This window comes from Cicer arietinum, chromosome 8 (genome assembly GCF_000331145.2).
Source record: "Cicer arietinum cultivar CDC Frontier isolate Library 1 chromosome 8, Cicar.CDCFrontier_v2.0, whole genome shotgun sequence".
NCBI lineage: Eukaryota > Viridiplantae > Streptophyta > Magnoliopsida > Fabales > Fabaceae > Cicer > Cicer arietinum.
In genome coordinates, this window is record NC_021167.2 from 12383940 (window position 1) to 12398359 (window position 14420).

Consider the following 14420-nt stretch of genomic DNA (forward strand, 5'->3'; position numbering starts at 1 on the left):
TTAATTGTGTCCAGTCTTACCTAAAGATGTTATTCAAGTAGAGGGCATTGAGTGAAATCAATGTAGTCTTTATGACTTACTTGTTATGTAGAGTTTAAGTCATTAAATTACTCATGTCTAGTGGTTTAAATTGTGTGAAATATTTGAAGCTAGAGGTATAAGAGGTACTTGAGTATAGCTTACAAAGAAATAATATTTTATCAAATTGAGGTATTATTTGTCTAGAAGATTTTTCATGTTTAGCACACCAATATGGCTGGGAAACATTATAAGTGTTTTTATTCAATCTACGTTACTCAGTTTTATGTTCACTGTGTTGAGAGAGATATTTTCCAAGTAATAGGTGAACGTTGAAAGTCTGAGTAGTATTCAGATTGCTCACTAGTCCTTCAATGTTATGAGTAGAAGCTGAATCACATATTGAGTCTAGATTAGAGTGATAGTTTAATTAAGTCTCACTTGAAAGTGGTTTTAAAGTTTGTAAATATTTTAGTATTTTAAGTTATTTCGAGAATTTACAAAAGAATTTTTATTTATTTGCAAGCATTAAGATATTTTTGAATTGAAAATTTCAATTTCATCTGCATTATGTACAATTTTTTTCAACATTCGTAGTTAAATTTTAGGCGTTACAAGTATCATCACAATCATGAGGAGTATTCGTAGGAGCAGTATGAAAAGGATATTTGTTAGAAAAAATGGATAATGTATTGGCAAAAGAAAAAACATACTCATGAAACAAAACATTTCTAGAAACAAATATTTGTCTAGTATGAATAGCAAGAACAAATATAATCCTTGATGCCAGGTCTATATCCTAGGAAAATGCATTTTATGGATTGAGGGTCGAGTTTACTGCAATTATGAATAAGAGTAGAAGCAAAACATAAGCTACGAAACCCCTTAAGATTAAAAAGGAAAAGAGGCTTACCAAAAAAAAGTTCAAAAGGAGTCTTACCATTCAAAACAGGAGTGAGAAGTCGATTGATTAGGAAAATTGCACGACTGACATCATAACTCCAAAGATACTTAGGTAAATAAGCATGAAAATGCAAACATCTAGCAATGTTTAAAATATGTGTATGATTATACTCAACGACAAAGTTTTGTTGAGGAGTTTCAACATAAGACCGTTGATGTAAAATACCATGTTTTGAATAAAAAGAAGGCATTAAGAATTCAGATCCATTATCGGATCTAACCATTTTAATTTTAGAATCAAATTGAGTTGAAGCAAACATAATGAAATTTTGCACCAGTTGTTTTGTTTCACTTTTATGTTTCATTAAAAATAACCAAGTATGCCTCGAGAAATCGTTAACAATAGTTAAAAAGAACTGATGGCCATGAATAGAATGAATAGAAACAGAACCCCACATATGAAGATGTATTAAATCAAAAGGTTTAAAAGACTTAGTAAAACTAAAAGGAAATGGAAACTTAGATTGCTTTGCTAAATGACAATAGTCACAAATGTTATTACAATCAAATTTAACAATAGAAAATTGAGTAACAACATTCTTTAAAACAAAATTAGAAGGGTGGAAATTGAGTAACAACATTCTTTAAAACAAAATTAGAAGGGTGGTCTAAGTGATAGTGCCAAATATCAAAAGATTTGGTCACAATGTTCAAAGAATTATTATCAAGACTATGGGAAACATTACAAGTAAAAACAAAATCATGTTGGACAAGAAAAACATAATTGGCTATAATATAAAGTCCTCCATGAACTTCAGTATATCCAATCATCTTGGAATGATGAGGATCCTGAATGGAATAGGAAGATTTAGTAAAGTTCAAGTTACAATTTAAAGAAACGGTTAATTTATGAACATAGATAATATTGAATTGAAAATCAGAAATAAAGAACACATCATATAAGATGAGATCAGGAGACAATTTAAGTATGCCAGCATGAACAGTGTGAGTAATAGAACCATTTGATAATTTTATTTTATAGGGAGATATAGGATGATATTGAATAAAGACATATAAAGAGTTAGATACATGGTCAGTTGTACCACTATTCAAAATCCAATAGGGTAAATCCAAGAAATACCTGAATTGTTGTTGGAAGAGGGTTAAGACAGGTAGAAAAAGGAGACTTGCCAATAAAAGAATTGACAACATTATTAGATGCTTGGCTGTTCTGGGCAGAATTCATATATTCTAAGAATTGTTAATATTGAGTGCTAGAAATGGTAATACTGCCTAATGCATCAGAGGAAGAAGAAGGTTGTGGTTGAATACTTTCTTCGGTGTCTTCATCATCAACAGTAATGTTATGTGCCATAGGAGAACGACTGTGAAACTTATCTATAGGAGGGAATCCATGTTTATAATAGCACGATTCTGTAGTATCTCGCCCCTTCCACAAAAAGTGCACATTTTAGAAGATTTAGAAAGAGGTGGTTTCCCAGAACCATGACCACGACCATTGGGAGGAGTGAGTTTGGTTGTTGATAATCGGCTGAAGAAGAAAGAACTATGGGATCACTAATGTTACTTGTAGTGGCGACAATTTGTCCTTTTGGTTGAATGACTGAAGCAAGGACATTGGAAATTGGGGTAAATGGTCCATCATGAGGATTTGTGTTTTAACAGAGGAAAATTGGTCATTGAGACCATTGGAGAAAGAAATAACAAACTCTGAATCTTTAAGGTTCTTTAGATTTTTCAGAAAATTTACATAACAAGCACAAGGTTTGGTACAAATGCATTAAGGCATATGACATAATTGATCAAGTTCGATCCAAATGGCTTTCAGAGCAATATAAAAAGCAGTCATGGGAAGCTCACCTTGACATGTTGAATGAATTTTGCGAAGAAGATTTGAAGATTGAAAATGATTACCTTTGGTAAAGCGATCTTTTAGTTCATTCCATAGACAATGGCAGTTTCCGTGTAGACAATACTTTGAGCAATCGATGAAGAGACGGATTGGGTGATCCAAGAAACGATCATTACGTTACAATTCTCAAGATTCAAAGTTGTCGTTTTAAAGAGATGGGATTGAAAGTGTTCCATCAATAAACTTGAGTTTATTCTTGGAAACAAGAGCGCGACTCTTGGATCAGCTCCATTAATTGTAATTTTTGACATTTTCTCACTTTTAGATTGGGGTAAGGTTTTGGTTTATGGTGGTATGAGTATGTTTTCTGCAATTATAGGAAATCATGTGAAAGTTTGACAAAGTTATTATTAATTAGCTTAATTATTCACTACTTGTCCAACGATAGCAATACTCTAGAATTCTTGTTTGTCCTACAATTTGTTTTACCCAATTTAATTGATTATGCATAAAAGAATCTAGATAATTTAGGGGAGCAATAATCGGCATTTTTTCACATAGATTTATTAATAGAATCAAATTCCTAATTGTGCAATTCGATAATTAAGGATTTAAGCGGTCTAGGAAACACATTCACTGGTTTCTCTGATTTTGGATTCTGTTTCACTTCTTTGAAAAATTGGTGTGCGACCTAACATGGTAAGGGCAGTCTTTGTTGTTGTTGCTGTTAGTATTAATTTAATCTATTTTTCATTAAAAAAAATTATGGATTAAATATATTTGATCCATGTATATTAAATTTTTTATTTGTAAAATTTCGTCAAAGCAAAATTATATCTATATAATTAAATTTTAAAAAGAATTACATAGACAAAAATCACAAAAACACTATCTTGGATGACTAGATATATATTTAAACCAAAATTTGATTAACGCAGAAAGTTAAGTGTCCTTTATGCATGATCAAGTAAAACACAATTACATATTTTACAATTCAGTCAGTAACTTTCAGAACATCAACTTTCAAATCATCACCATGATCGAAATGAATATTGCAATTACTTTAATTTCATCAAATTTATAGTATTTTATCGTTTTGTACTATTAACTTAAACGTTGTAAATTTATTCGTATATTCATAATTTTTTATTTTAATAAATTTATATTTATGTGTTTGTTTTCCGTTGATATATTATTTTAATTTAAATAAATGAATATATTTTTTAATTAAAAAAATTAGTAAGTTAAGCGCATATGAGATAATACATTTTGGGGCTTTACATGATTCGGATCCTCTTCTGTATTAGTCTCTACTGCAGTAATCTAAGCCCTTAGATCAATCCAATGGTTGATAAATAAAAAATAAAATAAAATAAAAAATCTTCATTAAAGAGAAAGGGGTGATGGAAATGGATCTCTGAGGATGAGAAGCAAAACAAATCCAGAGTGAGAGAGGGGGAGTTTGGAGCATTTCAATCTATATATCTCTCAATTTCTATAATCATCTCAGTTTCTTTTAATTTTTTTTTGAATAAAAAATTTATATTGTATAGATTATGCATGTCAAATTTTACGATTTTGAATACATTACTAGTACAAATAAATTCACATCACATGAGATCACTTGTCTACAAACCATGAATGTAGCTGGAGAAGAACAAGAAGTAACATACATGACAATTTCTTACCATAACTCACACTAAATATACAGAATTAGAGCAACATTTCTTCATATGGACATAACCAACTGCTCCAAATGGAAGAAACTTTCTTTCTGGAGGTGATTATCAGAAACAGCAACAACACTCCTCTACCACGCAACAGCAACAAAGCGCCGCCAAGCTGCAATGTAGATGAAGGATTCTTATTCTTCGATTAGAACCATAACCAGAAACATGAGAAGAAGCATAATACACACCAAACCATGAATTTTTCTTGAGATTTTTTTTTAATAAAAAAAGTTGATGTCTCAAGCTGAAATAAAACAGATCTATATGTACAATCCCGTCTCAAAATATAAACAAAAATAATTCTAAAAAAATTGATATATTTAGCTCAAATTTTGAACAACATACATCAACTTATTGTGTGTATATTTTAGTTCTAATCGGTGAAGTTTGCATATTTTGAAGATTAGGGACATAAAATCCAATTACCAATCAAAATTGAATGTGACTAAGTTTGTTATAATATAATAATCTTTTATATTCAAACACATAAACTATATTGTGTACTTTGTATATGACAGAATCTCTCCAAATTAGGAGGACAATAAAAACCAAAAGCTAAAAGTAGATGTCCATCAAATGTTGTATTGATGTGTGTAGGTCAAAGCTAACAAACTACATCCTTCCATTTCTCAACTCTGCTCATCAGTATACAACAGAGTCAACAGAGTAAAGGTTTGAATAAGTTTGTTACTCCCTATAAAATTTCAATATTTTGATTTCACTTTATAAAAAGTTTCTTCATCTTTCATTATCTTCTAAGTCAACTCGTGTATATTCTATAAAAAAAAATTAATTATTTTTTGTAGTTATGTTTATGCCATTATAAATATCTCTTATACAAAAGTTAAGAAGAGCTTAATTTTCACAGTATAAAAAGAATGAAAAAAAAAAAGTCAATAGTAATTAATTGACATTGCAAAACTCTTTTCACCATAATATATGAGAATTAATTTCATTTAGAACTATTTTAAGAAGCGATGAATTAAAATCAAAATTTAGAAAGCTGATCCTTAGATCCATTCCAGTAAAATAAAAATTCGGAAATAAAATCAAAATTGACTTATAGTAACGAACAGTAAAACCCTAAAAAGACATACCAGCCACGGAAGAAGGAAGAACAACCGTGATCATCATGACGGTGATGATCAATATGTTGGTAGTGGTAATGAGACGGAGCCGGAGGAGGAGGCGGTGGTGGATGACCGTTGTCGAAATAACCTTGGTAGGATTCGTGCGGCGGACGGTGGTGATGCGGTGGTGGTGGTGGATGGTAGCCTTCGTGATGCAGATGGGGTGATGGTGGAAGGTAAGGAGATCCAAACCCTTTCAAAGTAATAATTCAATTAACCAAATTTGTATTATCAAAATTAATATTTAAATAAATAAAAACAGAAAGAAAATGAATGAATGAATGAAAGAAGAAAGTGAAGTACCTGGTGGAGGGTAAGGTTCTTGAGGTGGTCTCTGGTAATTACTCATATGATTTTATTTGATGTGATTTCAGTTCTTGTTCTCTTCTTTCTCATGTTGCTTATGGTTGTTCTTATGTACTAGATGAGTTTTATTTATTTAGATATTTTTATTTATCATAGTTAATAAAAAATTTGTTTAGTTATACACTTAAATATTTAATTACGATTTTGATTATCTATTTTAGTTGAATTACAAAAATAGTTTTGTTATTTTATTTTTTTTTCGTTTTGGTTTCAAAGTTGCATCATGATATTTTTGAGGCATAATATGACTTAAATAAACACAATAAAATGACATTTCATCATGTTTTGAACTATAATTCTATTTGAAGATCAAAATAGAGAAGAAATAAAATAAAAAATTATTTCCGTAATTTAGTTAAAATAGAATAATCAAATTTGCAACTAAGTCTATAATAAATAAAATATATATTTTTTAAAATAATTAAAGTTGAATTAATACCGTAAAATTATAAATAAATTTTTTTATTTGAAGAACAAAAAAGTATTTTTTTTATCCATTTATGTACATTATAGAGTACATAAGATAAGTAAATATGGAAGTGAGTGGGACCTGCTTTTGTTGAGAAGAAGACAAAAGCAACATAGGTGGATGGATAGACTTAAATATTTGGTCATTTTTCAGAAAGGATAAAAGATTGAACTATTTAAAAATAGTTTGTTTTGATTGTTGTGGAAAGAGTAGAATAATGTCATTTTTTGTCGACAGAAAGTTTACTCAATTTTTATATTGGCATTGGTTAAAATGTTTTATTTATAATTTCGACTATTGGTAGATGCAATTTTTGGGTGTATTTATAGTTTTCTTGATTAATTAATTGGGAATTGGAATTGAAATTATGCTTTATAGTGATGAAGATATATATTTAAAATGATGTAAATAATAATAATTAAGTTATATAATTAATTAAAATTCAAATATATACTAATTTAATTGATTTGAATCAAATTTTTATATTCATTAAATCCTTAGTTTGATTCTTATATCCCTGGATAGACATAGACTTAAGATAGTGGGGCAGGTTTCTACTTTCTTTATTGTTGCTTTTCACGGTCACACCGTTTCAGGCTACCCTTAATCTAACGCCATCTCTTTATTAACACCACAATTTATCTATGTCACGGGGATAAACCTTTTTTTAATGTATATATTATCATTAAGTCAAAATAAAAATAAAAATGTACATATTATCTGTTTTGTTTTGTGATTCTTTAAAAAAATTAAGAGAAAGGATATAATAATTCAAGTGAATGGTTACATTTAAAGAAAAAATTGGCTACACTGAAGATATTTTAACAGGATAATCAATTATATGATTTTACAAAGAAGAATAAAATGTAAAAGAAAATAGTTTAGTTAAAAGATAAAATGGAAAGGAAAAAATAACACCGAAACTCTGCATCCCTTTAACTGTATTATTATTAAAAAAATACAATGAAATCTACAATATTAAATACTTTTTAGATTAAAATTCTACTAGCAACTTTTTATCCACTAAATAGCCACATATATAGTAATCCATAAATACTATATAAACGATAATATTCTAATATTTTTTTAACTAAAAATACAATATTCTTTCAAATGGATAGAATGTATTGATACAATATAAATTAAAAGTCATTAAAATAAAAAAGTATGAATATGAAAACAAATTCACAACATCCAAATTAATAGTATAAATCAACAACATAACTATAAATATGACAAAATTCAAGTATATATAATACCTATGTTTTAAGATATATAATGTTTACGACACCAAAATTATTAAATAATTGAAACTTATAATAGATCAAAATGAATATCTAATAAGAAAGGAAAACCAAACAACGTTGCACCAAGACGATGGATAAAACAACGTCGTACTCAGATAATTAAATCACAAAAAATATAAAAAAATAAATAAATTTGTGTAGAAATTATTTATTTAAGAAAATGAGAACAAAAATAATAATTTAAAGAGAGTGATTAATTTCAACATATAAAATTATCCTAAACTACCAATCTCTAACGAATGAAGAAGAGATAACCTAATCTTTTTAAGAGCAGTTGTTGTAGAACTAATCTTTACTATACCAATTAGGTGAACGTTAATCTTTAATATATAATAAATGATACAATTAATATAATATCAAATTTTTCTATGGTAATTATATTATTATACTAAGAGAGAAAAATATATGCGTTATCAATATAAAACAAAGTTACACTAATATCTAATAATATCCATGTATTTTTTTCTAATAACTTCATATCACCTTACTTTAATGGTATGCCATAGAAAAATAGACAACATGATTTCAATTTTGACTGATTTCTGAAATGTATAATTTTTTAATGTGTTGGCTCAAATCAAAATACAACACTTTTCATTGAATTAGACTCCTTTAAAGTAAATTAATAAATTATTTTAAAGAATAAAATTAATAATATTATATATATATATATATATATATATATGACAAATTATAATCTTAATTATTAATTCATTTAATTTAATAATTAAGTTTAGAAAAGCCAAATCCACTTTCATTATGGTTAAATCAGTGGAATGCACAACCACTTGTGTGCTTCTGTGACTTGAAAGCTTTGGGTTGGGTTTAGCTTTTATCTCTTTTGTTATTCAATTTTCATTGTTTCTTGGCTTTTGGTATTTGAGTTTGTTGTAGTGATGTCTATTTGGGTACGTAGTAGTTGTTGAATGGATTGACTTTTCCTTTTAAGAAAAGAAAACAAAATAGAGAATAAGGCATATTGAACCACCATGAATGATTAGATTTAAATTATATTGTTGTTGTAAAGATTTAAATTATATTATTACTCAACCTTTTTTGATAAAAATATTAATTGGCCTTGAAATTGTGGGTTACTTGATTTGATTTCATTGACTTTAATAATGATACTTATCATAATTTGATTACTTAGAAATATGATGTGTCATCACATCTAATTTCTAAACTTGAAATTTTATCTTCTCTCGTCCTCCCAAAAAATAAAAGTAAGCTTCTTATCATGTATTGTCTCTCTCACAAGTTTTGGTGGGTTGTGCTGTGCAAAGTTATATTAATATAACCGTGAGAGTATTTAAAAATTTATAATTTAATCACTTAAATAGATTATTGTGTTATTTTTATTAAAATTTTCATCATTAATAATTTTAAAAATAATTTTTTACTTATGTCATTTGTTTAGTCTCTTTATAATATATTTTTAGAGTAACGAACTAATAATATATTTTAATAGATATAAATATGTTTTCTAGTACTCATTTTTCTATTACTTTTTATTCATAGATGAAATGATAAATATACCACCAATAACTGACACACAATTGTAAAGTGTCGAATTCACGCATAATCTTTTTCTATAACTCAAAAATTAAATAAAATTAAATAAAAATAAAGGAAACATAACAAAAACATAGGGCCATAATGTTGAGACAAAATCTCTCAAATGATTTTAATGATAACAAAATTACTTAAGAGATTATGATTGTGGTTAATGACTAACATGTGCTCTTGAGTGTATTCATATAAGATAATAGGTTATTAATCATTAAGGCAAAAAGAAGGAAAAAATGATTCTGGCCTGAGGATGGAAAACCCTCGTGAGGATGGAAATTGCTGCAAACGTGAGGATGGGCTGCAAGTTGAAAAACTCCAGATTTGGACAATCTGATCTCTCACCAGAACAAATGTGTTTATTCAAATGTATAACAATGTCAAACATGAATAAACAAAACATTCAAAAGTAAGAGTCAAAAGGTCAAAAGAAAAAGGTGAATATGGTTAGATCTAGTATGTAAAGGATAGGCTAGCAAAAGTGAAAGCAACCTATCAAGCATGTGCAAAAGTCAAAATCTGAACATTTAATGGGCTTGCACGTTTTAATTCATAAAGAAGTCAAGTTAACAAAAGGCAACTTGAAACAAGCCAAAAATGGAAGATCACATGTTGCTGCCAGATCTGATCCTCGGACTGAGTATGACAGTCCTATGTCATAAAGTGGCTTTTTCTCTCTTGTCAACATCACCTCAAAAGATGAAGCCAACCTAGACCTTAAAGACTACGAAAAATGCAGCTCAGAAACAACCTTGCACTCTGATTAAAGTGAAAAAGCAAGGACATGTCAAGATCAAAGCTATGCTGCAAGAGGATGGGATCTGCCTAAGCCTAACAAGCTGAATGGCAGTTCTGTAATTATGATGAAAACCTTGGGTCCTTTGAAAATGAGCTCCAACGGTCATCAAGGGCTTGGATCTCTATAAAATGCATACAAGCTCTCCATTGGAAGACACACAACACACTTGCATAAAAAGATCAAGCATCTTAAAGCTTTCAAGAAGCAAATCACATCCTCCCTTATTACTTTCTTTGATCCTACACTATATCTTTGTATATCCTTTGAGAAAGTATTAAGTATCAATCACTCTCATTCTACTTTGTAATTTCCTAGTGAGTGAAGCTTGGAAATATTTGGAAATTGATTGTAAGCTTGGTGAAGCTTGATAATACACAGTTTGTAATCATCATCGGGTTGAGGATTGATCTGTTTGAAAGTTAGTGAAATCTCACAAGGGTGTGAGGACTGGACGTAGCCATCTTTGGGTGAACCAATATAAAATTGTGTGTGTGTCCCTCATATTCTGCTCCTACTTTTTTACTCAGCTTAGATCTAACGATTTAAAAATCCCATCCTCGAGCTAGCCATCCTCAGAGAGAGGATAGTTTTTAAAAACCACTTCAAATATTTTTAACAGCAAAATCCCTATTCAACCCCCCCTTCTAGTGATATTTAGCTACAACACATAAATCAAACACCAAAAAAGTATTATAGTATAAATAAAATAAAATAAAATAAAAAATATATAAAAACTACGTCAAAGAGTGTTATGATTTTCAATCCAAGAATAATATTAAAAATCTTGATTATGACAAAGATCGATACTATCATCCCTCTTAATCAATCTTATGATACTGGAATTTTAAAACTTTTCGATTAAATAACAACATATTATTTGTTTCTTTTAAATATAAAACGTTGTTATATTCCTCCACATTATGATACATTCATCATTGATTTCTCATCCACATTCTTAAACCCTAATCAATTTGTTTTATAATCTCATTTAGACCGATTATCTGAGTCTTCTTTACAACAAACAAAACTATTAGAATTAGTTGAGCCATCTTTTTTCTTGTGAGCATAATGCTTCCTCCCTCCAAATCAAACTATTTCACCATAATTAACCCAAAATTTCGTGTTGGACAAGAACATGGCTTATGCTTTTGCACAACTTTTATCTTTGGTGGTGGCAAAAAATAAAATTCAAACCACTTATTTGCGCAAACCGCTTCCATGGTATGATCTTTGTGATTCAACGTCGGTAAAAACTATTCCTCCAACAAACCAACTATGTCAGTTAGTATTCAACAACCCCTATTTAAATTGTTTGTACAAGATCTCAAGAATTCATGTAATATTCCTTGGAGTCAATTACTAAAACCTGTATCAAAGGGTCAATGCTCGCTATTAAAATTTCAAAAGATGAATATCAATTAGGTTTGACGAGTTGCAAGAATAACCTTTGTGGTAAATTCATTATGTCCAACGGTGATACACCGATTACGTTGTCAGTTTTACATGAAAAGCTTTTAACAATATGCAAACCAATTGGTTCATGGAAAGTTGTTCCCCTTGGGAAAGGATTTTATGAGTTCTCGTTTGCTTATCTAGACGATTTGCAAAGTGTTCGAACAATTGGAACTTGAAATATGAAACACGACCTTATTCGAGTTTTCTCTTGGACGAAAGATTTCAATCCGAATTTGGTAAAAAAAACACAAAGGTTCAATGTTGGATTCATATTTACAATATGCCTCAGGAATCCTAGAGGCCAAAAATCATTTTCACAATTGCTTCAGGAATTGGCACCCCATTATCTCTTGATGAAGCAACGAACTCAAAAACTTTGAGACATTTCGCTCGAGTTTTGGTCGATTTGGATATGTTACAAAGGTTGCACTATTGTTAAACATGAAGAGTATGCATTATTTGTTTGCATTGATTATGAAAAATTCTCATTATTTTGTGAATCATGCATGTAAGACTATTGGGCATTCCAAAGACAATTGTGGAAAAAATTATAATGGTCATGGAATGACTCAATTTGTTAGCATCTCTATTAGGCATTGCAGATAAGTTGGTAAAGAAGTATGTTCCTAAAAACATTGTTGCTTTGGACAAGGTCGAAACTGAACGTACAAAGAAAGATATCTAGGGTAATAGTACTCATTGTGTCCTTAATGTTGATCTAAGAGGCACAACTTTCATGAAATTTCTCTCCCTGATTAAGAAAAAATTAATAAAAATCGTGGAAAAACTTTTGACTTAGACTCAATTGATTTTGAAAAATCAGAAATTCCAAAGACTTAAAAAAATTTGAGGTCGAATCTTCCGTGAGTCCTAAAAATGTAATTCACGAGGTCTTTGGTTCCAACTTTTCTAATTCAGCTAGTACTGATCATCTATAAGAAGATCATCAATATTCGGATATACATGTTGTTATTTATCGAAGTGATGCAATGTTAAGGGAGAACAAAGTTCAAAACCATCAAATATCTTCTGATTTGGAAGTCAACTCAAAGGCTATGATGTCAAGTATGATATATTTCAATGTTATTGTTACTGACGCTAATTTACATCCTATGATTATTCAAGACTTGGAGATATTACGAGATTTAAAAAAAAAAAAGTAGAGATGCTAGCGAAATAAATCGTATAGATAACGAAAAGACAACAAATATTAGTTTACAAAATCATCCTATTGCAAGTAAATAATATTTTACAGAGGTGGTAATTTTCAAGACAAGAAAAAATATTTCAAAAGGACATTGTAGTATATAATTTCTGCCAAAAAGATAAAAAATAATTTGAAGAATTTTTTTATAGGTTAGGTTTATATCTCCAATTATTTTTCTTTTCTTTTTTAATAAATTTTTAACATAAAAAACCCCAAATTTTCAAGCAACCTCAATGTCATCAAAAATCATATTTATCTTTGGCTTCCAATTTTCTTGCTTCTTGTTGCAAAAGTTCTCCATATACATTTACATATCTCCATTTGTTTCAACTCGCTTATAAAAATTCTTGAATCATCAAACACATCTTTACCAACTCCTAGATGATTTGCAGCTTCAACTCACTTTTTTGAGTTTTTTGCAAACCAATTCCTAAGAGTCTTTCCAAACTCATATATACTATTAGCAATTATATTTACTTATGTATTTCTTTTCCTTTATTTATAACGACATCCTATACGTAGAACAATATCCATAAAATAATAGTAATTTTAATAAAATAGAATTATCAAATACTGATATTTTCTTGTTATTAATTTTTGTCGTTGTCAAATATTGATATTTTCTTGTTATTAATTTTCTTTTATCTCACAAGATTACTCTAACTTGTTGAAACATTTAAACCATTATTCGCTATATATTGGAGTCTGGCGTTGATCTTTCTCATCCAGACAACAACACATAACAAAATTAGACTTTTTATTAATCCAATTTTGTTAATATAATATTCCAGCAAAATCTAATTGCATAGCTGCGAATGTCGAGTTCTAACGAGAACAATACATCAAACTTAATAATTAATCTCGACGTTTTGCCAGTTGAGCTGAAACTCAAGGATACTTTGATTTACTTTTTAATCTATAACAAAATTAGACTTCTTATTCATTCAAAAAAAATCTATATAATGTTCCATCAAAATCTAATTGCAAATGAGTAAATCAACCTCGACAAAACAATTAATCATGACAATTGCACTTATATTTTCAACCAAATATCACAAGATAAAAAAAAAATATTCAAAGGTGAATTCAAAGAAAAGAAAATATTTATATATATATGTGAAGTGATATAAAAATTTGAATGAATACAAGAGAGGAACTCGCCCTAAACGCTAATTAACCCGAATCCCGTATACAACAAAGAAAGGCCATACATAAATTAACAAATGACCAAAATACCCCCACCCACCCCCTTTAGTTTTACAATTACAACAATTACAATTTAGTAATAAGAGAACCACAACCACAAGAAAATTAAGCTTTAATTCAATACAGAACCTACCTACTGTCATGTCATACATACAAACAAATATATAGTTATATATGCACTTGTTGGATCAACCGTTCCTCTTTTTTTTCTTCATATATATGTAAAACGTGATGTTAATTAATCAATGATCATGCTTTCTTCCTGGCCATTGCTTGATGGTGAGGGTTTCCATCAAACAACTCATCAATGTAATTCTCTATATCCTCAGCTTGAAACTTAATATACTTCTCTGTTTGTCTACCTGGATCCAAATATTGTGAAAACCTTACC

At 29.1% G+C, this 14420-nt stretch overlaps 2 protein-coding genes across 3 annotated transcripts in view; both read right to left on the bottom strand.

Annotated features, from left to right (window-relative positions):
• Positions 1-1417: 1417 nt before the first annotated feature.
• Positions 1418-6116, bottom strand: LOC101497731 (uncharacterized). Of its 2 annotated transcripts, XR_012161465.1 has the most exons (4): positions 5958-6116; positions 5622-5847; positions 2857-4636; positions 1418-1770 (listed from the first exon to the last, which is right to left on the bottom strand). XR_012161465.1 is itself a non-coding variant. In XM_004516330.4 (3 exons), the coding sequence occupies exons 1-3, from the start codon at positions 6001-6003 to the stop codon at positions 4582-4584; spliced, it is 327 nt and encodes a 108-aa protein (XP_004516387.1). In that variant the 5' UTR covers positions 6004-6116; the 3' UTR covers positions 4356-4581. The 2 variants fall into 2 exon arrangements, 1 of the variants encoding a protein (XP_004516387.1); XM_004516330.4 differs by lacking the exon at positions 1418-1770 and having other exon boundaries at positions 4356-4636.
• An 8162-nt stretch (positions 6117-14278) lies between these two features.
• The window catches only part of LOC101498057 (exocyst complex component EXO70C2-like), a 2377-nt gene continuing 2235 nt past the window's right edge, over positions 14279-14420 (bottom strand). Inside the window, exon 2 of the mRNA XM_012712139.3 lies at positions 14279-14391. Within this exon, the coding sequence (XP_012567593.1) occupies positions 14279-14391 (113 nt within the window). The remainder of the gene's footprint in view (positions 14392-14420) is intronic.

Excerpts from the sequence above, each read along its gene's own strand:
- LOC101497731 (XM_004516330.4), bottom strand. The coding sequence starts at position 6,003 with ATGAGTAATTACCAGAGACCACCTCAAGAACCTTACCCTCCACCAG. Across the intron at positions 5,848-5,957 it reads AGAACCTTACCCTCCACCAG|GGTTTGGATCTCCTTACCTT; the intron begins GTACTTCACTTT and ends TTACTTTGAAAG. Across the intron at positions 4,637-5,621 it reads TCTTCCTTCTTCCGTGGCTG|CTTGGCGGCGCTTTGTTGCT; the intron begins GTATGTCTTTTT and ends TCTACATTGCAG.